We start from the raw sequence: 26,236 nt of genomic DNA, 5'->3' as shown, positions 1-26,236 counted from the left end.
TCTGTAAAAGGAGTCTCATTTCTATTCTTCACCTTGTAGACAAAAGCAAGCAACGAACAGAACAGTGTAGCACTGTTTATATTTTTAAGTTATGTTATCTTTGACACAAAGTACTTTAGATATATACAGGTTATTATTTGTTTGACAAATGGAACTATTTAAAATGGAGTACATTAGATAATTTTTCAGCTATTTTAATTTATCCTTTATTTAATCAGGTATTCTCATTTAGATAATCTCCTTATCGAGAGAGCGAAAAATATTCCGAAAATTACCCAAGAAAATACAATTTGGTATTGATGGAACATGACATGTTAATTTTCAGTACAGTGTCAGCAACAGTCAGCAACATACAGGGACAAACATTATGAAAAGTAATTGCAGACTTCAAAGAAAATGAGAATTGTTTTAAAATTATTGAGGGGGACAAGAAATTCTAAGGTGCATCATAGCAGAAATCATCTAACTAAACTAACCGGTCCTGTGAGCCTGATCTCCTGCAATGTCATGAAAGGAGCATGATCTCATAAAATACAAATACATGCACGAAAAGTGTGAGAAATCTTCAATTCCCAACTCGTGAAGAGGATTTCTACAGAGTGAAGCCTTCATTTTCAGCGTTTTTCTTATTTAACCATGACCAAAACCTTACCCTTAGCCAAACTGATTTAGTTGCCTAACCTTAACCATAACCTTAACCAAAGTTGTTTTACTTTGTGCTAATTAGTGCTATTGTCACATAATTCAGTATGTGGGCTAGGAACATAATGTTCACAGAATTTCTTTCCACAACACATAATTTGCATTTCAGAGTTCGTGCTCATTTCACAAAATTTAACGAGACTGGGTTGGTCCTGTGATCTGATAGCATATTTACTGGATTTAGAAGTAAGAACATTTATAGACTAGATATGAGGTACATTAAGCCTTCTGGATAAATATAATATAATGCATTTCCGTTCTTGCTGTTAACAGTAATAAGGTAAAACGACAGTCAATTGACTGCCGCTTTGTGTTTTAGAACTGAAATATCTAAATTTTCAAAATGTCCCTCCATGACTTTTCCAACACCCATTTTCTGTACAAACCAGTGTGGTTAGATTTCCAAAATCATGCAAGGAAATAATAGCTATAATATATGTACTCCCTTAAATTGACAGTTTCTTGGTCTTCTCTTAGAGTGCCAAAATACATTTGCCTTTATAGTGTTAAAGACCAGCCAATTTTCTCATATTGATCACAATGGCGAGCGTAAAATTTATCTCCTGTAATAAAACGCAAGGCACTGTGGTGAACTGCGTCCAATGGCTTCAGAGTAGAAGAGGCAGCATGTGCAAACGTCTCGATAATCAAAGACAGACGTGACTGTGGATTGTAGAATGATTTTTCTATCGTCAAAAGAGACGCATGCTTTGTGAAGTTAATGGAAGAGCGTTTGTAGGTCATGTGGGATCCAGAGAGATCGGCTGGCATCTCCCTCCCTTCTGCTCCTACGTCTCCTCTAACTGGAGATCCCAGACAGGACAGTCTTCCGTTATCTGTCCCGTGATAGGCCGTTTCTCAGTCCCCTCGCATCTAGTAGGACACGCCGCAATCATTTTTTCTCACCTTTCTTTACACTCCTCCTTTGATGGGGTACACTTCATTCTCCTCACCTCCGACTGGAGAAGCTGTGTTTCCATCGCCCTCACACAATTCCTGCTCAGTTCATAGCACCTTTATCATATACAAGAAAACATGACTAACTCACTCACCTGACAAACTGACTCGGCTCTCCTCGCTCCCTTCCCTCTGTTCTGACCCGAGGACCGATCTTTCTCGCTCGCCTCTCACAGGGTGTGTCATGCTTCTGACAGGGAGTTGACTTGGAGGTCAGATACTGTGCTATTAGTAACATGGCCATGGGACATGGGCTTTGGCTGCCTGCTTCAGCGGTCCAGTAGAGGTGATGAAATGCACAATCTTTCTGACAACAAAAGGTTTGGAAGGAAGAGCTTGTGGGTAACATGATGGGCTGTAGTGTTACCTTCTTACTGGTCTCTGATGCCATAAATGTCAACCAGAATAAGACGTCACAAATGTGTTTCCAACACATTTCAAGTTATGGCATGTGCCTTCAACTGTTGACTGAATTGAGGCGTCTCCCCAAATACCAATCAAGTTGGCTCTTTCTTGTGTCTTGTTGTCCTCCATGGAAATGCTGGCTCAGCGAAGCTACCATGGGGCCAAAATTATGACAGTTGTCTCGCGTGAATGACATCAGATTTACTTATTGTCGTGGCAGCGCTGACAAATTCTGATTTGAGCATTTAAATACAAGTTACATGTAGCTTGCATGCCTCGGGATACGATTTTGTGACACATATCCATGTGGTCTAGATCGGAATTGAAAAAAAATGTCACTGGTTATGTGAAGGGAAAAATCTGAATTGGGACACTTTCAGCTGCAGTGCGAACGTAGCCAAAAGCAGATCCATTTTTCTGGGTTCTTTATCAGCTGGTCTTTCTGTGATGTTCTAAGTGGTGGAGGACTGGTGGAGTTTTGGAGGTGCTATGAAAATGAAGGCACAGTCACAGAGGATGTTCTTTCAAATGAAAGCCTCCTTCCTTCATGTTTGTCCAATATCAGCAGACAGACTTCACAACCCATTAGATTAGTGCTCGGGCTCCGGAGCTGAAGCTGCTCCCCCGGCTCTGCCAGCACTCTACTTTGGTCATGTCCAAGCGGTGGAAGGAACATCAAAACTAGTCACCCGGTTGCGATCGGTTACTGTCACTAGCGACATTACTGATAGAAAATTTGCGGAATTAGTGGCCGAGTTGTACCACAAGGCCTAATAGGTCAGCCTCATTTAAAACTTTTTCATTATGTAAGTTTATCTTTGTAATGTTTCCTCTGCACATGCAGAACTTTATTCTCTATACACTGTAGGACCATCCAACCTCCAACTCTCTGTCAGTAGTGTCCCATCTTTGTATCAGATATACTAGATATTAGATCAAAAAGCTACCTCATTCCTAAGCCTTTTCATAATACAAAATGAGTGTATGTATTTGGGATACTCAAATCTTCCATTTATGAGTTGGTACTTGTAGACTCCATATCCTGTTTACAATAACCGGAATAAGCCCACAAGACCTTATAAGGCTCATGTTCAGAATATTAATGTGCATTTAAACTGACTCAGACCTCTGACAATCCTCCAAGATTAAAGGTGCTACGTGGAGCATTTTAACATCAATAAATCATCACCACATTAATCTTGAGACATTAGTATAATTACTGTAAACAAATGAGACCATCGCTGTGAAGATGGTCAGCCTCTACCGGCTTCTATGCTACATTTTACATTGTGAGCCACAGGGTCGGATTTTGGTGGTAAATCTGCTGGATTGCTTTACAGCACAAAGCAGGAAGAGAGCGTTGTTCTTCTAGAGCAAACAGAGCTAAAGCTTTCAGAGTTTCTGGCGATGGTAGATGGTGGAAGGAGAGAAAGGCTGATGAAAAAATAATTTCCAACATGAACCTCTTGATCCTCTTCAGTAAAGTCATAGATGCCAGGGAGAGGTCGGGGGGACAGGAAGCAGTGGGGTCTCACACCAGTCCCACTGGGGTGAGATAGAGGCTACCAATCGTCTCCACCATGGTCTGATTTGTTTATGGTAATTATACCAAGGTAAAATGCATGTAGCACCTTTAAAAAAAGATTTCCAAAGAATGTAAACCGACAACGTCATGTTCCCACAATACCATGCTGCAAACAAGTTGATTGCTTGAGATGTCCCTGAGAACGTTAGCTTCTACCTGTTAAAACACGGACAAAGAGTCAGATGGGACAAGCGGCCTCCTTTAGACTTCTCCGAGGAGATTTCCCATGTCACTTTGGCGACAAATCATCCGACCTTGTGTTTGACATTGACACGAGGCTGGCAGACGGGGCCTGTATGCTCGTGAGGCGCTAGTGAACTTGGCAGTTAGCGAGCAGATTACAGGGAGATTTCAGATCATTGTCAGGCCCGTACTGGCCTTAGTCATCAGACATGCTGTGCTGTCAGAGGCAAGCAGCTGGTGAGGCAAGGCGACAGTGATGCGACGTGAGGCTTTGCCGCTTGGTCGCCGGGGTTCAACTCCTATTCTCCCTTTCGCCATGCTGAGTGATCGGCTGTGGCGACGTTTCTGCCTGAGTGATGCACAGCACTCATTGCAAAAAGGGCTACTGCATGTATTCGTGTCTGGAGATACATTGTTGTTTGTCTTGCGGATGTCAAACGCTGGCAGTGCAGCAGTAGTTCGTCCATGTACTATCCCAGCACGCTCTGGATCAGACTCATCTAAAGATGGGCCGATTAAAGCCGTTCTCGCAGCGGGCCAAATGGCACCGTGATGTTTCCTCAGATATGGCATAACCATTTGCATAAGCTAATATGCATCGACATAGGTTTGATTAAAGTGGTAATCTGCAAAATCCATCTTTTATTTTATCTCCATCTTTGGTACTCAGCGCTCATTGCTGTGGTGTTTCTGCACTGCACTTCCTAGAGATCACTTGGTCAAACAGTGTGTCCAGTGCTGTGACGTCTTTTTTTCTTGGATCTTCTGCTGATGACGTTTGAGTTTCTGTAGGTGGCGCTCTTTTCTTTGTCTGTTCAGCCATGGTGGCTATTGCTGCTCATGCTAACTACCCAGTTCTTCTTCTGTTTATTTCAAACACACCACAAATGTAAAACGCATCATTTCCTGTGCACAAGAGGATTTTTCCCGTAAAAGACCTACCAGATACCAGGTGTTTAGAACAGCAAATGGAAAAGCTTTCATGAACTGGCTATAGGTTGAATCACTACTGTGTTATAGCAATCGGTGATAGAAAGTACTTTTTTTTTTAGCAGTCTTGTATTTATTTCCCTTGGGCAGCTCCAGAAATTGCTTGCTTAATGACATCAGAAATAAGAACCTTGTTTCTGCTCTCTTGTTTCTAGCTTTAGGAAAGACTTCAAGAGGTTTTTACACAAAACTTGACTATAATATCCAAGATCACAGCAATAGTATATCTGAATTCTATTTTGAGTTTATGTTTTTTACTGGAGAAAAAAATAGACTTCTTTTCTACTGGACAAAATGGTGCTGGTCCTGTCTCTACTCTCTAGACAATTTGAAGGTGCGATTTCTTCGGGACTGCATCATCAGGGAGATTTCAGGAACCCGGCGTTCTACTTTAAGACTCTGTATGGGGCTTAACGAAAATAGCAGGTCACTCCATCCTGGTGGCTGGCTTGGCCTTCTTACACCTTCTTCATACACCAGAATGAACTGGTCTGGGAATTTGTCTCTGTCTTTTCTGACCCCCCCTTCCTACACAGCCCTGCCCAGTCCGTTGCTTTGGGGCCTACTTATGGGTGTACTCTCTGAGCTCACACATTGCTGCTAGTACAGATGTTGGTGATAGTTGCCGCTGTCCAGATGGCAAATTTAAGTTGTGCTTTGCTGGTGATGTGCAAAAGCAGTTTTGTTATCATGGCAACCACAATGAAATTGCTTTGACTCAGTGTCACAATGTATTTCCTTGGTGATTTCTGCGCACATTTGAAAGCAGCAGTGCCGTTTCTCAAGGTTAGACTCTCTCTCCTTCTCCCTCTTCTTTCTCTTTGTATGAACGCACATTCATCTCAACGTTCACACCATCTTTGCATGATGGTGCTCTACGCAAATGCATAATTGCGCTTTAACAATGTAAATAAAGCACAAAGCCACGTATGTGACATAATGATGTAAGCCTTCTTCTCATAGGAAACCCTTTCCCCGAGGCTCTGAAACGCTTGCTGCTGCCAGAATCAATCGACAGCATCAGCAGACAGGCAATAAGTAGCTCATCAGCTGTTAATGAAAATGCGTGCACCGCCCTCACTCCCATCAACATGTATCTGTGCATTACGCTGGCCAGCAAACTAATCAGATTACATGCTAGTCAATGGATTTGATAGCTTTGTCTATTAGCAGTCATTTAATCCAGTGTAATAACAGCTAGCAACTACCATGTGAATGCTTTAGCACAGTGGTTATTAAACTTTTCCACAGGAGACAAATGATAGTATTATTTTTCTCAAATTAACACAAATTTTACAGGCTATTGTGTTAGACAGTTAACTTGTTATCCTGCAGCATTTTATTCACTCTATCTTATTTTGCACAGACTTGGGAAGGGTTTGGCAACAGAATATTGATGGAGGCATTTGAATCTTGAAATTTTAGGGACTTATACAGTACTGTGCAAAAGTCTTAGGCAACCTAGATTTTTTATATAAATTTTGTCTTAGATGTTTATTTATTTGTTTTCTGCATGAGTGTGTTTTTTGATATTTAGCAACTTTTCATTTCATTATTTTGGAAAGCATCTTAGAATCTATGGATTTGTTTACATGTCCCTAAGACTTTTGCACAGTACTGTATTTGAAAAAACTCTCTCAGGGATATATTGCGAACTTGCATGTGTTGTGTGTGTCTTCCCGGCAGCTGTAGTATTGAGCGCCTTATGAAGCCCTCATAGCGGCTGGTGGTCAGGGGCTATTGATTGCCCCGGGAGAGTGATGTGTCCGGCACCTCCTTAGGATTAGGATTTATGTGAGGCTCGGCCGATAGCGCTTCATCTCAGCGCTGAGAAAAGATCAAGGTGTCATGATACGTTCTGGTTTCAAACAACTCATTTAGACCTGGGGAGCATTGTCCGTCGAGCTATCACAAAGCTCTAATGCAGCACAGAAATATGGACAGTTTAACTTTGTCGAGGCCTAGAACTGCCTATACTGTCACAAATGCCAATAATGTAATAAAACTAAATGTAGCAAAGCCTGTGACGTAATGAAAAGCCAATAATGTCATAAAAACTTGCAGCAATAACGTAATAGAATTACATTAACGGTGATAACTTTTTGACATCAGCCAAGATGAACTGGATGATGGTTTGTTGATGTAAGAAACCTTTTCTTAGCAAAGAGAAAAAGTCATATGCAGCCCATTTTAGAACAGTAGAGCGAATATCAGGTTGTTTTCTCTAAATAGAAACATTAGTCCAATTGAATGTTACTGTGAATATTCTGATTCTTATTTGATGTGGAAAAGACATTTAAAGAGATTTCAGAGTGCTATTATATTATTATTATTACTTTTCTTACATTGTTGGCAGTTATTATGCTATAGGCCTCTACAAACCTTACACTTGGGTGTTTGACTTGCGGCTTGACATCATTTGCATTGGAAAAGTTTGAGACCAAATGAACAAGACACTCTGCATTGAAGTGACACGTTTCCACCAGTTGCTGGAGCAGCTAGAGTCAAAGTCATGTTTGTTCATGGGCGATATGGTTGAAATCAATATCACCATAATCATCATGATTTTTTTCGATATCAATATATATACATGATATGGCTCACGTATGCAAAATCACATTTTAAATAATACAATTTATGTTCATCCCATTGAACCCAAGGGTAACGTTCTAGGTGTGATGTCAAACAAAACTGAAATTTTCAAATAATATTCTGACCACACCTCATTCTGTCAGTTTTTACATAAAATTTGCCTTTTATCAGTAATTTAGACAGCAGAATTGTGGCACGATATCCCAAAATCACCATATCATCACGATACGATTCCACTGAAAGACGATAAACAATAATATGGAATTACCCTAAGCAATTGTATTTTCGTGAATGAAGATGGAATTAAATAACTGCAGATGAACAGACAAAGCTGTAATATTGAACAAAAGTATTGTGCCCAGATGCTGTGTGTTGTACAGTTTCACGTGCTTCAGTTCCGCTCAGATCCACAACAAGGAGATATGAGCTTCTGGAGCACACTGCTTTTACAAATGCCGACAGAGGACGAGAAAGGGCACAGACTGCATGTTTACAAGTGTAACACCTTCATTTAGACTTACCAACAAGCATTTGACGGACCGCAGTGATGTGTAGGAAGTTCAAGTTCAACCCCCTTAGGGTTTACATGATGTGCATGGTTCAACTTCAACCAAAACGAGCACAAAATTATCACACTATGATATTATGGCACAGTAGAAAATGATATTAAACAGCTTTGGAGACTGTTTTGAAGTGATCTTACAAAGATATTTAGGTCCTGATGCAGGTAGCAGCTATGGACGACTACGGACGTCGTCTCAACTTTCATTTTGGCGCAGAAGTTTTCAAGTTTTCTTATGTTTTTATATGATGTTTTTAATACTTGCTGCAAAATCAGTTGCCCATTGGAACGAATAAAGTTGAAACTTGAACTTGAAGTTGGAAATATTTGGTGGGTATGAGTGTACTTTGTGTATGACCATCATTTTACAGTAGTCTTGTTTGCTTGTGATCAGTTAGGGTAAATGCAACAAATATATGCAGTCAAGGTACTACATTGTCACTTTGAAAGGTTTGCACCAATCATACATCCTCTGCAGATTTCCAAGTCCTTCTGTCTCCAGGAGAGCTATGTCATTAATTTTTTTCAACAGCCACAAATTCATATTCTTTGTCATGGGTGGTGGTGTTCCAGTGTGCTGGGGGTTTCAGCAATATGTATGTCGAAGGCCAGGCCATGTGACCTCCCCATCCCCTATACCTCTTTCCAACAGAAGGAGCACTGCAGCAATGAAGCTGCTGTCTCTCTTTGTGTTTGCTCACCATTCACGGCTGGAGGAAAAAAGAGAAGAGAGATGAGTGAGGACAGTCGTGCGCTAAGAGCATTGTGAGATGAATCTAAAGCGGGATCTTTCATTTGCTTAACCCTTGCTGTGTCCTCAGCCAAACCACTTTAGTGGGTTTTTTTTCACTTTTACAACCTAGTCTGGCTTTTTTCCTCAGGTTGCCTTTTAAATTGGGATTCCAGGCTGGTGTTGTTTAGTGTTTCAATATGGAAAAAGCAAAAAAATTGGATCGCAACCTTGCAGTTCTTCCAAATCAAATAGAACCGAAGCAGTGAAAAAATTCAGCTACTCTTGGCGATCAAATGACAAAGATTTAATATTAAAAACCAACATGTTTCGGCTGCAATATTCTTTGTCAAGGTTACTATTGCAGCCAAAAGGCACTGGTTTTTAAAGGTCCCATATGGTGTAAAACAGGATTTCCCTTGCCTCTGTGATCATAAAGGAGTTGGATGTGCTATCTAAACATGGTGAAAGTATCAAAATGCACGGTCGCCAACTAAATCCACACAATCCACATTAGAAAAGCGAGCCTCTAAACGAGCCGTTTGGACTTCTGTAACTTTGTGGCGTCACAAAGGTTCACTCATTATCATATTTGTAAGAAATAATAGACTAACAAAGTGTTTTTTTCAAAGCGGTTGAGCGGTTGTCATTGTTTATTACCGGAGAGTTTTCCCTACCTGTAGCTGCCGGGCTGCGGTGTCTCACGTTTCACTCTTGAAACGGTTAGCCAATCAGAACAGAGGGGTCGTTAATATTAATGAGCCTTAAAGACACGGTGACAGAAACAGCCTGTTCTTGGTAAGGCTCAGAGAGATGCTGGAAAATGAACATGTAAAAATGGATTGAGAGTGTTTTTGGTACATAACACCACACACACAGCTTTGAATGGACCTCAATCATAAAATAAAACACTGGAAAGTATAGAATATGGGACCTTTAATATTAAAGCTTCATAAATTGCTCTCCAAGAGTAACAGAATTTTTACATTCAAAACAAATGTAGAAAACATGATTTAAAGAAACGTTAACGGACGTTGCAAGGTTTCTTTCTTTTTAGCAGCACTTTAGGCTTGGGTTTACTGGTTGAAATGTGCCAGCCAGCAGTTTGTCTCCCATCTGGGAGCGGCTAGTCTTGCTCGGGCCTTTTAACATCTCTGACTCCCAGTCGTTAGCTCGTCCAGACAGACAGGGCCATTAGACAGGAGGTTAATGGAGCTCCATCCGATCACGTGGCCAATGATGGCATTTCCTAGAAGAGAGATGAGGAGCGGGGCTGACCCGGGTTGGGGGTTAGCCAGCCGGCCAGGCAGCGCTGACAGTGAATGCTCTCCTGCTCTCTGTGGGAATCCACCAAAAAAAAAAAATCTGTCGCAACGTTGCAGCTCCTGCAAGGTGCATGAATCAAAAAGAACCAAAGAATGAAAAGAATGCAGCAGAACAACTGACAAAGCTTTAATATTAAAAGTCGACGTGTTTCGGCTGGTAAGAGTAATGGAGGGAGAGATGCGTTTTATCTCCTGACAGTGAAAAGAATCCCACAAACTGCTTATTTCAAGCATCAAGATCGCTTACTGGTACATCTGTTCTTAATGGTGTGACAAACCTTGAGTCAGATCTGCTCTTACTTTGAATCATACGCAAAATTGTGCTCATATTAACTAGCAGCTTGCTCACTCTGTTTTAATCATTGCATCGTGGGCTTTGTGCAACATTGCTCTAAATTTACCCTTTAGGTGTTATACACTCATTTGAATTTTAACCTCCATCCATTTTAGATGCATATTCACAAAACCTGTGTTGCCGTAATCAGACAGAGGTCTTACTTCAGAGTATCACAAGTCAAATGGCAAATTCATTCAACAGAATTATAATAAATATAATTTCAAATGTGGAACAGCAGAATAATTGCACAGGGAGTTGGAGTGGAGGGGATTGATAAAATTGTATAAGAATAATTCCTTGAATAAGAATAATAAAAACAAGCTTTTCCAGCTATATGTAATTGTACAGTATTGTGTGTATAAGTGCAAGATGGAGATCAAATTCCTCTCAACTTAAAACAATTGAGGAATTGAAATGGTCAGGAGGACGACTGGATAATGTAATAACATGTGAAAATGTAATAAAATATCCCTCTGAATGACTTGAAAATGTAATAAAGCCTGTTAATGTAACAAATTCCCAGACAATGTAATAAAATCCCATTAAAGGAACAGGGGAAGAGAGTTAGAGAGAGAAAGAGAGAAAGAGAGTCATCCCTCTTGTCTTGCCGCACATCCCTGCCAGCACCTTGACTTGTATTGAATTGTCACTTTCTTACCTGTATGCGAGTGGGTTGGCATGGAAACAAGGGGAGGGATGGGAGCGTGGCGGTTGGTTTGGCATCAGAAGGAGGAACCGGAGAGAAAGGCCTGATTGGCGGAGGACAAGCATCTGTGTTCTTAAGAGTTAATACATTATTATTACATATAATATTACATTATCAGCGGAAAATATGTTACATCCCTTAAAATCATTTCTGATTAATGTAATATTGTGATGTTATTGCATAATACTGGATTCTATCACATTAACAGGTTTTATTACGACTCATTCAGCGGGACATTTCATTTTCCCATGTTATTACATTATCCAGTAGTTATCATTTGCTACAAGCCTCTTGACCAATGAAATTCCTCAATTGTTTTAGGTTGAGAGAAATTTGATCTTCATCTTGTGCTTACACACACAAAACTGTACAATTATATACACAGTTTTGTCCATCCAATTAATCTGCTGTTCTACATACACAATTGTGTTTTTTTTCCTCCTTTAGAACAGTTCCCTAAAGGCTTAATCATGTTTAAAATATAGTCTGTGCTACACTTATTCTTAGTAATCTTATATGTACAAATACTTCTTAAAATTACATTCTTAATTTCTTTTTCATCTTTATATTTTTGTACTTGTTTCACGTGTACAAAAGTGATCTTTTTATGTTTATAATTTATTTATTTTTATTTTTATAATCTGTTTTCTGTACACCTTACTGCAAGCAAGAATTAATAAATTTTTCATTTTCCATCTGTCTCACTAATTGTTATTGAAGTAAGACTTCTATATGTTTACGCCAAAACAGGTTTTCTGAACATGCATTAAATGGATGAGAAGCTACGGCCTGCAAGTTCATGAGCACAGTTTTGCGTACGATTCAAAGTAAGAGCAGATCTGACTCAGGGTTTGTCAAACTATTAAGAACAGACTTACCAGTGTGTGATCTTGATGTTTATTAAAGCCACTTTGAAATCAGCAGTGTGGGATTCCTTTCACTGTCAAGTGATAAAATGTGTCTCTCCCTTGATTTCTGTTCTTCAACCCTTCACATTGTCTTTGGCTGAGCTCTGACTCATGGTTGCGCTGTACATTGAAACCATGTTAGCTTTTTAAAGACCCCGACCTCTTGATCTCCCATCTTGTCTTACTGTCATCTAATGTCTCATTGCTGTATCAATTTGTCAGACATTCAAGCAAACAAAGCGGTGTAAGCTCATCTAAACACTTTGGCCTGGAAGTAAACAGAATGAAGGAAGAAAAAAGGAAAATGATCCCACTTGCTTTGCAGTTTTACTGGTGCAACGTTTGAGGCAAACTAGTCTTGGTATCTAAAAATTGCCACATAAACACACTCTGACTGGACAGATGGATGCGCATGCACACACTCACACACACACACACACTTGCTTCAGAAACGATATAGCACAGACTAAAGGGAATGCTCTTTTGAAGGAATTTTAGAGGAATTTTGTTTGACTGTGTGTGTATGCACGCACACATACATAATATGTATTTTGCTCAGTCATTTCAGGTTGCAAGCATGTGTTCAGGCAATCTCCACAAAATAGCCCAGTCAGTGGCGGAGCACCGCAAACCTGACTGCTGCCTGCGATTTCCTCAGATCAGAAGTTTAACTAGGCTGGAGAAGGACTGCACTGCTACCCCCCCCTCCTCCTCCTCCTCCCCCTCCCTCCTTCCCTCCCTCCCTCCCTCCGTCCTATGATGTCTTCGAGGCTGCACCCATAGATGGCTATGGATCGGGGGAAGAATTAGGTCAGGCAGCAGCACACTGCAGTGGGGGCTAGCATGGCGCCGGCGTGCGTAGGTGCCCACGTTTTGTCGCGCTGCTCGCTTGTTTGCTGCAGTAAAATATGGAGAGAGAGATAGATAGTTAGATAGAGAGAGCGGGAGTGAGAGAGAGAGAGAGAGAGGCAGAGAGAAAGAGAGAGAGAGAAGACACAAAGACGTAAGGGGGGAGAATAGCGGCAGAGTGGAGATCGCCTATCGCACATCAACAAAGAAAATTGGAGGGAAAAAAGGAAAACAAAGCCAAGGGCATCGCCTGCCCCTGTTTCCCTTCTGTCCGCATGTGGAGAGCGCGGTGCAGTGTGCTGCTGCTGCAGCAGCAGCGGCGCCGAAGCCTCTCAGCCTGGCGTTCATGCTTTAGCGCAGCTCATATGCATAACGGTATTCGGCTCACGTTAAGGCCACCTTTCCGCCGTGGAAAACGCTGAGGTGCCACAGCGATGACGGTGAAGCGGGCATCGAGGGGGGACAGCTGTTTCTAATAATAGGCTCCGAGGAAAGCGTTCATCCCCCAATGAGGCTGCAACCAACCCCCCCCACCACCTACACCCCACCAACCGCCACACACACACACACACACTTGCGTCGTCCCCCTTCCTCCTCTCCGCTGTTCCCAGTTTTATGAGGCTGCAGTTTCTCACTCGGAGCGATGTCATCTCCGGTTTAATATTGGCCACTAACAGTTCCAGTGGCTGGCTAAATGGCTAATCCTGCTGTCTTATTATTCAGTGCCCCACCGCTACTGTACAGAGAGCGAGACCGCTTGGATCCAACTTGTCTTCCGACTGTTACTGCGAGGACTTATTGGATTTGGAGGCCCGAGTCTTTTTCAGCTTTTTCTTTTTGCGATAAGCAGGTCCTTTTCTGACACGGTCCTACAGAGTTTCACATGTATTCCAAATGAAAAATACGTAGTGTAAAGTGTAAATAATCACATTAAGGAACAGAGATAAACAAGTGTATAGCATACAATGCCATCAACATGGAATAAGGGTTTAAGTCCAGAGGGCAAAGGAGAGGCCGGAATGTCCACTCCCAACTTCCACACTTGTGAATTCAGGTGATTCAGAATCTGAAAATCTGTGGCCAAATGTCTAATCTGCCCTCCTTGATTTAAGACAAAGGCTTTGATTGTCCCCATATTGGTAAATATCATATAACCTTTTAAATTCCATCTGGCTAAATAAGTATCTAAAGGCGGCCACCTTGTCTTTGTCACCCTATTGTTCTACAAAAGGAAAACATTAAAAATGTACCTCAAATACAGCCTGCCCTTTTTTTTCCAGAAAGTTTATTTCCCTCCAGCGTGTGCGGAAATGCACGCATAAGCATCTTTGCAAACTGCAACGAATGCTGGAAAGCCAGGGCGCTGTGAGTGGAATCTTAACTGCAGCTTTGCAACTCAGATTAGCCCGATAGAGCGGCAGCGGTGCAACCTTCCCCTGCCAGCCCTCTCTCTCTCTCTCTCGCTCTCTCCGAGAAGGTTACCAGCAGTCAAGTGAAGCGTTTTGAAGAGCGGTTCATCAAAATGCCTGCGAGGCTTTCGGGGGGGACGGCTGATATACAGTAAATGATCTCCATTCATTTTTAATTCTTTGGTTGTTTTTTGTTTGTCTCTTGTTTTTTGCTTACTTCTCAAGTCTTTAAGTTGGAGAAGAGGGGAAAAAAAGATGCCGCAGTGCTGTCATTTGAATCAAACCGCAGTATGGTATCAGAAGGCGGCGAAACTAAAGACAGCTGAGGAGCGTGCCCTGGGGAACCCCTCTCACTTGACATCACATAACACATCGAAAAAGAGTGAACTATAATAACTTATAATAAATTACTATTATTACCATCAAAGGGAATTGTAGATTATTATGTACATAATTAACTTTGAAAAAGAGCTATACAGTTCTGTAGACGTTAACGAAAAGTAAAGAGTACATCTGGAATTAAAATGTTCGCAGAAATAAGTCTAGAATGTTCACGTTTCCCGAATCGATTTGTTGTCTATCTTTTTCCCAATGACCTTGAGCGGATTTTGAAGACCTCGACTACCTTGGCAACCAGTTCTGTTAGCTAATGATCAGCTTTGCTATTGCTATTCTACACCTCTCTTCCTCTCTTACACCCTGATCCAAACCGATCGATATGCAAGGGAAGTCAGCCTGGGATATTGGACAGTGTGCTTACGGGCTGACGCTGAAAATCATAGGTCTTCTCATTGCACCTTGGATCTAGCCATCTATCTCTGACTGATCAACTGGATCCACCTTTTCCACCCTTTGCCGTGGACAGTGTTATGTACCACAGACTGATTGAAGAGAGGCGTCGCAAGCTTCATAGTCATAAGTATGAGCCTCAAAAATGGAAAAATTGTGATTTAGTTTGCTGTTTGGATCATGTCCCTGGTCCTGGGGAATACGAGAGAGCTGAGAGAGCCTGTTCACACCACGACTTTACTAGCTGCTTAGCTTCACCTCTAGACCACCATATGTATGCCCTTCACCATTAGTCTTTGTACACTGAATGTAAGAAAAAACATTTGCTGGCACCTATACATTTGTGAAATAACCTGAGTCATTAGTTGGTACAAAAACTTAGTAAAAAAGGCCCTTTTCCAGGCTATGATCAAAAGTACAGTTTACTTCTCAGATCTAAATTCATCTCTGGGTTTCCGATTGGAACATCATAATACACTATTACTATAACAGTACTATACAGCCAATAAACTGGCAAGGCATTGTAATTGTGGGAAGTGCATGGAACATCACAAGAATTCCTTTATTGGACAATGTGGGGTGGAGAAGGACTGGGAAGAGAGAGAGAGAGAGAAAGCATGCACTTGATGTGGATCCATGATGTTGAGCGTATGCAAGGCATCCTAATCTGCTGTGACACAGTGTATTTTATACTATACAATGTTATTGTTGGACTGAAGCGGATAAATTGTTTGCATGTCTCACAAGCCCAAGGGACAGCAGCAGAAATACATGACCCCGCAAGGCTCCGACATCACACATCAGCTAGCATTAGGACAAAAGGGAGAAAATAGAATGGATAGACTGATAATATAAATAAGCACAAAAAAAAATTCAACATGTTTAAGTGGTCCTCAAGATCCTTATTCATATTTAGTCTCCATCTTTGGTGCCAAGCGCTCATTACTGTGGTGTTTCTGCACTGCACTTCCCAGAGATCACCTGTCAATCAAACAGTGTGGGCGGAGCTTGGACTTTCTGTTGATGCAGTTTGAGTTTCTGTAGGTGGCGCTCTTTTCTTTGTCTGTTCAGCCATGGTGGCTATCGCTGCTCATGCTAACTACCCAGTTCTTTTTATTGCAAACAAAGCGGAAACAGAAAGTGCATCACTCGCTGTGCGGCAGAGGATTTTTCCCTGGAAAGAGCTACCAGACACCGGCTGTTTAGAACAGGAAATGTAAAAGCTTTCATGAACTGGAAGTAGGTTGAATCACTCTTGTGCTGTATCGATCGGATAGAAGAGTAGTAAAATTGACACTTTATATGCAAATGTTGTGGATTGTTACTGTAAGGATGCTATTGCCATGGTTGTGGAATGTGACACATGCAATGCAATTTAGCACCGCTACAGTACCTGGGGGTGAGGGTTATTATGGATTATATTACTACTCTCAAATACAAATGCTTTAAGCTCTTGGTAAAGTATTTATATACATAGGCAATCCAACCTAACCTTCCTTCATCATCATTATTAACAGCAATGACACTATTAACATCATCATCATCATCACCACCATCAACATCATCCTGATAATCATCATGACATCATAGTAAAATACATACATGTTTATTTGCTTGCTTTGTAAATATACAAATATGGTTATTTTGGGAAGAATGAGACAAATCAGTGGTGTTTCAATTTTTAACATGTCACATGTTTGTTGAATTTATAAAGTGGACAACATTCATATATATCCATGCATTTCTGATTAGTGGTTGTAGTTTGATGACGCATGTTGTGCAAACAGAAGACAGCTGTCACTGTCACGAGTACTAAATTAAAAAATGGTAAAGGCAGAAGACATAAGGACTGGAAAAAGTCCATAAGATGCTAATGCCAAATCCCTTGTCTGCTCATGGCATGTGCTGTGTAAATTATTAAAGAGATTAAGATGGAGGAGGAGGAGCAAGAAGTTCAAAGAGGAGTTCGGGATTGGCGTGGAATTGCTGACCATAGGGATACAGCAGAAAAAAGTGGGAGGGAGAGGAGGTGGCGTTGAAGGGTAAAGGCCTGATGGCGTGACAGGAGCGTCTTGCAGGGCAGGTGAAGGCACGAGCTCAACCTCTCCGAGGACGAGCGGAGAAGAAGTGGAGCGAACAGGCGAGCGACTCGTTCCCGCTGCTTAATAAGAACTGACGTTACGCAACATAATCCACCTCAGCAGTATGTGGCTTTATTGCCGAGGCTGTGGTTGTGCCGAGTTATTTTTGAAAAGGTGGCAGCGGCCCCTCCGACAGCCGAGACTCTGAATCACGGTTTACAACTTGTCTGTACACATGCATTCTCTCTCTCTCTCTCTCTCTCTCTCTCTCTCTCTCCTCCTCCTCGCTGTTCCCCCTCACTCACACACACTTACACGGTCAAACCCATGTGCCCTTTGATAAAGATTCATGCACAATCACAAAGCAACGCACACACACACACACACACACACACTTGTCTTACTATACTTGTGAAGACCTTTCATTGACGAAATTCATTCCCAAACCCTTGAAGACCCCGTGAAACGGCATCTTTACTTCCTTGATTTGATGTATATCCTGTTGAAACAGGATGTTCGGGAGGGACATAACACAAGGAAGGATCATTGAAAAGTATAAACCAATGGAATATCAGTCAGGTAGAGAAAGGCAGTTTTATTTGATGGGAGGGGTGGAAGGGCGGGACTGTTCAAAAATCTGTCATGGTTAACCGCAACCTTAACCCTAACCCTAACCAAACCAGTAAAGTAAGGGTAACCTAAACCTAATCCTGAGTCTAAACCTAACCCTAAACCCAAGTAAGCAACTAACCTGAACCTTAATCTTTACCTTAACCTAAACCCAATCCAAATTCTAAACTAACCCCTTGAAGTGAGGAGCGACCAAAATGACCTCACTTCGAAGGTCAAAAACTCAAACCGGTTCTCACAAGGACAGAAGTCCACGAACATGCTTGCATGCGCAGGAAATTGCACAGGGCAAGAGCAATCCATGAGTCATGCAAACAAAGCCGAATGCCCGATCCATGTTGAGGTTGATGTCGTGCGGCTAACCTTCCTCTCTGCCTTTCCCGCAGGACTACACTATCACCATGTACTTCCAGCAGTCATGGCGGGACAAGCGCCTCTCCTACACCGGCATTCCTCTCAATCTGACCCTGGACAACCGGGTGGCGGACCAACTGTGGGTCCCCGACACCTACTTCATTAATGACAAGAAGTCCTTCGTCCACGGGGTGACGGTCAAGAACCGAATGATCCGACTGCACCCGGACGGAACTGTGCTGTATGGTCTCAGGTGAGAGGGGTTTTCACTTTTTACCGTCACATCTTTCAGGTGGTTCCCAGGTGTCCCCAGGTACTGTAACCTGGGGACAAGTATGTAATTGGTACATGGTACATGTATGTGGGACATTATGTCTTATTTTGTCTGTGTGCAGACACATTCTTGTGAACACAGTAACTCATCCATGATAGAAACTTCATACTGACACCACAGGTTCCCTCTATAGAGCAGATGATGAATTAATGCATTAATTAGCTTAATAAATGACCATGTTGGCATAACTCATTATGTTTAATATATCATGGTGATTATGGCGGGACATAAGGTGACTCAAGTGCCTCTTGTTTTATTTTGTCTCTATCTTTGGTACTAAGTGCTCATTGCTTTGGTTTTTTTTTTATTTTGTCTCCATCTAAGTGATCATTGCTGTGGTGTCAATCAGTGTTGCCGCTATTGTGACTCTTTTTCCTTGGATTTTCCGTCGATGCAGTTTGCGTTTCTGTAGGTGGCGCTCTTTTCTTTGTCCGTTCAGCCATGGTGGCTATCACTGCTCATGCTAACTACCCAGTTCTTCTTCTATTTTTTCCAAATAAAGCGGAAACATAAATCTTCCTGTGAACCAGAGGATTTTTCCCCGGGAAAGATGTTTCCCGGGGATAATCTGTGACATTTATGTGAAAATGTCACAGATTATCATTACTTACATTTATGAGTGGGCATCAGGTATGTTTTGTACTCAGGTGAGCCTGTTATGTTTTTTAGCAATGCTAGAGCGACTCCATGGGGAATAAAAATCCTAACCCTTCCCTTTAAAATTGCATATAGGGCATAGTGAAGTGCAAAGAGCTCTGCATGACAACCCAATGTTCATTATTCAAAAGCTCCTGATGATGACTTTCAACTTTCAAACTGTCGAGTGGTACATCTGTAATCCCACCTATTCTGCACACTCTGCATGAAGCTCTTCTGAAACATTGAAATTGCTGTTGTTTTTATTTTTAAATAATGAACAGTAAATCCTAAAATGTAGTGACTTGCTTTCAAGCAACAATATTAAATCACAGATCCAGCAAACACATTTGCCTCATTAATCACATAAGGATTGCTGAACATTTTAAAGCTTATTGGCTTGTCCAAATGACAGACCAGTGGCAATGACAGACCATTATTTCCCACTTGACGTGTGTGTGCGTCGCTTTTCTAGTCCTATTTTCTCAACACCAATCAACCCTAATTTGAGTATGTCAGTTGGCCATGCTTGCATAGAAAAACATCATGGAAATCACTTTGTAGTACATGATTTGCATGGAGAACATTTCTCAAAGGCTTCCATCAGCCAGTCAGCATCGCTCTTTCTGCCGGCTCTCTGGAGCGTACAAGGGAGAACCAGGTGGTGAATCATTTATGGAGCCTCTCCTGGCCCGTCGGTGCAGTGTACACACGGCCGTGGCCTCTGCAGCAGAGCAAAGCTGTGATGAAGTGAGTTGCGCTGAGCTAACTAAGGAAACTGTGGGCTGGTCACTGTCAATAATGCAGCTTTCCCAGTTCAAAGGGATTCTACGCTTTGGTGGGAGAGGAATGATGACTTGACAGTTTTCAGCTGAGAGACACTTTTTTTTTTTTTTTTGCTTTGAGGCAAAGCTGCACATTTTGATAAGGTGCTCACATTGCAGTGCGGCAAGGTTTGTCCTGGATTGGCACCTGATCATGATATTTCTAAACACTGTAACATGGTATCCCAGTTTAGTTTAGCACTGTCACCTTACAGTAAGGTTGTGGGTTTGATTCCCGGTCCTTTCTGTGTGGAGTTTGCATGTTTGCCACAGTCCAAACAATGCAAGTCAGGTGGATTAGAGACTCTAAATTACACATAGGTATGAATGTAAGTGTAATGTATGTAAGTGTTTGTCTATCTGTGTTGGCCCTGTGATGGACTGGAGACCTGTCCAGGGGGTCTCTGCCTTCCACCAAATGCATGCTGGGATAGACTCCAGCCTCCCCTGACCCTGAACAGGAATAAGCGGGTAAAGAAAATGAATTAATGAATGTAACGTGCAGTAGTTACAATCAAAAGGATTTACTGTGTAGTTAAGGCGTTTATATCTTGACTCAGAAATATTAAATGAGTTTCCCCATTTGCCAAATGAGAGTGAGGAATGAGATGCATAAATGCTGTTCATTTTGATAGTGGTTTTGGCTCATTACCTTCCTGGACTAATGGCTAGAGTGTTACCTTTAGCACATCTGGCTCAAACGCTCAGGCAAAATGGCATCGTTAAACGGAGGACACACTCTCGGCATTCTCACCCACACGTCTAAGTTTACTCTACTTTGACATTTCTATGCATTTTATCGCCCACACTCAGGAAGTCATGAGTCACTTTCACAACGTAACCAATAAGGATTTACAGCGATGGCATTGACTCTATCGAACAGAGTGGTGCTAAATCTGCAACCTAGCCATTTGCTCTGAGGCTAACATCTGGAGCCAACAGCTGTCTCCAGGTCTGGGGCTAAGTTACACCACAGCAGAGGCTGATGATAGCTAAGCAAACAAGCTCATTAGCAACAGTAGCATGTGATTTGACAATGGTTGGGTAAGGCTGATTCGTTATTGCTGCTGTCCTTGTGGAGGGATGCAGTAGGTTTGGACATCGCTAATTGTGGCTAAGAGCATGTTTGCATGTGCGTAGGAGTCTAATGTCCACACTTGGGAAATGTTACTGCTTTATGTGCTCAAGTTAATAGAGGCTTTGCAGTTATTGTGTCACAGCTCTCCCAGCAACCATGTCTGGCTCCATTACGGAGGTCCACTGGAGAGTTGGCTGTTAATGTCTAAATATATAACCAGGCTAGAAAAAGAGAAATATCTGCAAAAGGTTATTGTGGTGGGGCTGTAGATCCATTCAGTGATGTTATGAGTAAAAGTGAAAAGTCAGATAAGCTAGATTTGTTTGTAGGCTACTATGACACAATAAATAATAATAAACTTTATTGGCTTTATTAGCTAGCTAACTAGCCCGCAAGCTTATGTAGCAAAGCAGCCATTGTTAATGCTAGCCACTGCTAACAGTAAGCTTCTACTAGATATGTATGCGCAAGTCAGATGTGTTTACAACAAGACTAACAGGCAAGGTAATTACTACTGTGCGCAAAAACTCTGAAGAAAAACTAGAGAAAGCTGTGCTTTCTCCAGTTTAGCACATGATTTATTAAGACCACTTATGCAAATCAAGTCAGTCACAATTTTCCAATTAGAATACCAGAGATGTACGAGTGTGTATGTCTACCAGATCAAAAATGAATGGCAAGCAGTTTTAACATTGCACAGGTGATAGAATGGACTGTAATTCCCCACTGTAGCTGAGCCATAGGCCATGATAACAGGTTGCCAGTTTTGTCAATATGGGCATGGCGTGACTCCTCTTGGTCTGACGTTCCAGTTCATTTTTTTTTTTTCATGAAGCAGTGAAAAAATACTATAAATATTATTATTATTATATGACTTGGCGATCTATAATTTGTAATAATTTTAATCTCATCCTCCGACATTTGAAAGAGGATAATTCTCACATGGAACACCCTCTCTTATTTGTTGTCCCCTCTGCCTAATGTGCCTTTACAGCAACCATTTCTCAGTGTGAGAAGTTAGGACATGCTTCCTCTGACTGTTAAATACCATGTGCATTTATGTGTGTTTTAGTTTAGTTCATTGAAGGGAGTGATCAATTTCAGTAATTTCCTCCTCCATTTTTATGCCCTTACATTGCCACTCCTCAAAATTCACTACATGGCCAAAAGTATGTGGACACCTGCTTGTCGAACATCTTATTCCAAAATCATGGGCATTAACATGGATTTGAACCCCCCCTTTGTTGCTATAACGCTCTGGAACATTCTGGATAGGCTTTCCACTAGATGGTGGAACATTACTGCAGGGATTTGCTTCCATTCAGCCACAAGAACATTAGTGAGGTTGAGCACTGATGTTGGGAGATTAGGCCAGTCAGTGTTCTAATTCATCCCAAAGGTGTTGGATGGGGTTGAGGTCAGGGCTCTGTTTACAGTTGGCACTATACATTCGTGCAGGTAGCGTTCCCTGGCATCCGCCAAACCCAGATTTGCCCGTCGGACCGCCAGATGGTGTGATTCATCACTCCAGAGAACACGCTTCCACTGCTGCAGAGTCCGATGGCAGCAATCTTTCCACCACTCCAGCTGATGCTTGGCATTGCACATGGTGATCTTAGGCTTGTGTGCAGCTGCTCGCCCATGGAAACCCTTTTTACAAAGCTCCCGACGAACAGTCCTTGAGCTGACGTTGCTTCCAGAGGCAGTTTGGAACTCAGTACTGAGTGTTGCAACCGCGGACAGATGATTTGTTCGCACTACGCGCTTCAGCACTCGGCAGTCCCGTTCTGAGGGCTTGTGTGGCCTAACACTTCGCGCTTGAGCTGTTGTTGCTCCTAGAAGTTTCCACTTCAGCACTTACAGTTGACCAGGGCAGCTCTAGCAGGGCAGAGATTTGACGAACTGACTTGTTTGAAAGGTGGCATCCTATGACAGTGCCATGCTGAAAGTCACTGAGCTCTTCAGTACGGCCCATTCTACTGCCAATGTTTGTCTATGGAGATTGCATGGCTGTGTGCGTGATTTCATATGCAGTACCTGTCAGCAATGGGTGTGGCTGAAATAGCCGAATCCACTAATTACTTTTGGCCATGTACTGTATATATTAATTGGGTCAAGTGCACTAAAAGTCTCCTGCAGGTGTATAGCCTACCACATTTCCACATGCAACATGCTTGTGCACACAGGCTAGCAGATTAGAAATGGCACTTTTTATGCACATGTAGTGCCACCGCAAGTGCTTTGTAAATATGTCCCAGTGATGATTAGCTGACCAGATACTATGTTTGCCTAGGTAACTTGCTGACATAATCTAAATGCAAAATCAGTCACATTTATCAGCGGAAAATTATCCACGTCCAGTCAAAAACAGCACAAAAATTAACCATGTTTATTGAATTTTGTTGAGATGGCCAAATTGTATGTTTAGAATTGTGTGTCACCAGAAAGCCCTCTGTATTTGTGTTTCAGTAGGCCTATCTATTTTTGGTAAACATGAACAGTCTGTGTTGAATATTTTGCTGGTTTTGGCTTGCCTTGGTCAGCACCATCACGATCCACAGGATTTGGTTATTGTGTGGCAGGTGGCTGAGCAGCATGCCTCCGATAGTTTACCGGCACAAAAACAATACAGGCTTGATTATCATGGCAACGCTCGATTTAGAATGAGACACTGTGGTGACTGTGAATACTACTCCATACAACACCTGTCACAGCATCTTAGGACAGAAAATTATAACTCTAGGGTAGAGAGGGTGCAATAGATTATTATTTGGACCACAGATATGGATATCATAAGTGATATCATATTCTGCATACTTGTGTATAATGTAATGATTCTTAGAGGTCAAGTACTAGTGCACATACCCTCCAAACTGTTTAAACATTTAAAGGCCCAGTGCCCATATATTTGTATAATAGCCCCATAAATTGATATACTGGTCAGGATGTGAGTAGTGGATTTTAATGGGAGACACATTTTTTTTCTAAAAATATTTTTTGGATAATGAATTTAACAATGGACAAACCAAAATTATCTTTTTTTTTTAAAGTATATTTTCCAACACATCCGATATTATCACCCAAATTGTCATAACATCTCAAAATTATGAAAATAAATTAGCTTCTTGAAATAGTACTCCAAAAATGGTTGAAATACAAATACTTGATCCCTGGATTAGTGTTTTTGCCAATATGATTCAGCATCAAACGACTGTATCTCTAATTTTAATGATGTTGCTTATGCCCTACGGTTCCTCACAGAAAACATAGCTGAAAGTTTTAATTAGGCTCCTGACAAGGTAGGACAAACATAGAGTGAGACCCCATGGGTCAAAAACACTTTGATTAAAGGACTAATGCCGCCTTTTTTTTTCTTTTTTTTGTTTGGCAAATCAGCTCTTTGCCCAGCATGTGTTTGTGCAATGAGAAGATTAGATGTGATTTCACCTCTGTATGTTTAGTAGCCTATTTTATGTACGATTATGCTTTTTCCTGATGCTAAGATAGCTTGTATTTTCAACTAAATATATGTAGTGTGTAGTGTGTTACAAATACATCATGGCACACTACATAAATACTGGATACGCAGAGGTGAAATGGACTTCTCATGGCACAACAGTAAGGTGATCAAAAAGTTAAAAAAAAAAAAAATAAAATGGTAATAGTAAAATGTAATGGTAATTAAGTTGCTGGCCCTATATGTGGTATTTTAAGTTGTACTAGGTTGGTATTGCCCTATATGTGGTATTATAGGTTGGTACTGGGTTGGTATTGCCCTGGTGAGAGCTACATGGCTGTAAGGATCAGGTGAGTCACCCTGCTGAAAGTGGCAGCTAAGAGCCAGTCTTCACCAGACGAGCTCAGCCCGGGCACACACACACACACACACACACACATACACACAGAGCAATATACCAGATCTGAGGTGCGTTCCATTTAGGCACCAAACAGGAAAGAACATGCTGAAAAGGACAGGGAGCACTGCCTAGATTTGTCCAAAAACAACACTGGCTTTCCCTGCCTTCACGGCTGAGTGGACACAGGCCTTTTGGGCTGTCCTCATCATTCCCCGACTCCTCCAAGGTAAACACTTCTCTGTGTGTCCATTTAACCAGGAGCTTATTCCCCCTAAGTCAGTTCGCACACAGCATATCCCCTATGCCTCTTCCAAATCTCTCTCTATTTTTCTCTTTCTGTCGGTCTGACCCCCCACCCCCCCCCCCACCCCACCCCACCCCACCCCACCCTCCTCCACACGCACACAGCCGATATGTTTTTTTCGCAATAACGCTGCCCTTGAATTTTCATTCCACTGAGGAGGCTGTTCCCAAATGGGGAGAGAACATTATAGTGATGAGAATGCAGAAAGCATGCAGCATCCCTGTCAATGCTGAATTCCACTTGCCTTTTTGGGTTCATTGTCTGCTTGATGCTATCCATCTACAGTATATCTCTGCCTAACAAATCATGACAGAGCAGGGTCGTGTCATTTCCAGTGACACCCATGACGTGCCGACATGTTCTGATCCATACAGCATTGTTCATGAATATAAAACTGAATTATGCTCTTTTTCATGACACTTCATGTTCTGCTATTTGTGATTCTAGCTATTGGCTCTGTCATTTTCTTTGACCTTGAGTCTCCTGCTTAAAACGGTTATGACTGATATGAACATGACTATCCCAATTACACTTGTGTTAAGTACTTTTAATGCCCTGGGGTGTAGCAACAGTGTGTCATTTGCATAGAACTGTTATATGATGTTGTTCAGTGCCACTCTCTTTTACAGCAATATCCATCTATATCTATATTTATATGGCAGTGGTACATGTGTGAAGGAATAGGTAGCAATGGATTACATGTAATGGGATTAGTGAAATCTGATTAAAAAAAAAATAGGAAACTAAAAGCATAGCTATCAGATTATGGATTTTGTGGGGGGAAAAAGTATGAAAAGTACTTGTTGGATTACTTAAAAGAGGTATGTTTTTCATAAAAAAAATTAAACCCAAGCATAATTTTAGACATTTGAATATCACAAATGCTCATAATGGTTGCGCACATTTTGATGAACATGTTTGTGAACTGGTGTTAATCCTTATGATTTAAATTGTATTGATTCGTGATGCATGATGTTCCAAAAGCAACAATCAGATTACATTATTGAGTTTGAGTAGTCCAGTGCACTAAATTTGCAGATAAAATTTAGCAGGTAATTAGTATATAACCTGTCACCGATTACATTTTGAGAGCATTCATTAAGTAGGTG

At 41.6% G+C, this 26,236-nt stretch overlaps 1 protein-coding gene across 2 annotated transcripts in view; it reads left to right on the top strand.

The window, feature by feature from the left end:
* The window catches only part of gabrb1 (gamma-aminobutyric acid type A receptor subunit beta1), a 61,131-nt gene that overhangs the window by 7,211 nt on the left and 27,684 nt on the right, over positions 1-26,236 (top strand). For both annotated transcript variants that reach the window (XM_071927378.1, XM_071927379.1), the window contains exon 4: positions 18,127-18,347. In XM_071927378.1, the coding sequence (XP_071783479.1) occupies positions 18,127-18,347 (221 nt within the window). The remainder of the gene's footprint in view (positions 1-18,126; positions 18,348-26,236) is intronic.

Source organism: Centroberyx gerrardi, chromosome 17 (assembly GCF_048128805.1).
Source record: "Centroberyx gerrardi isolate f3 chromosome 17, fCenGer3.hap1.cur.20231027, whole genome shotgun sequence".
Lineage (NCBI taxonomy): Eukaryota > Metazoa > Chordata > Actinopteri > Beryciformes > Berycidae > Centroberyx > Centroberyx gerrardi.
The sequence above is the reverse complement of the archived record's forward strand: the minus strand, read 5'-3'. Positions and strand labels throughout refer to the sequence as shown.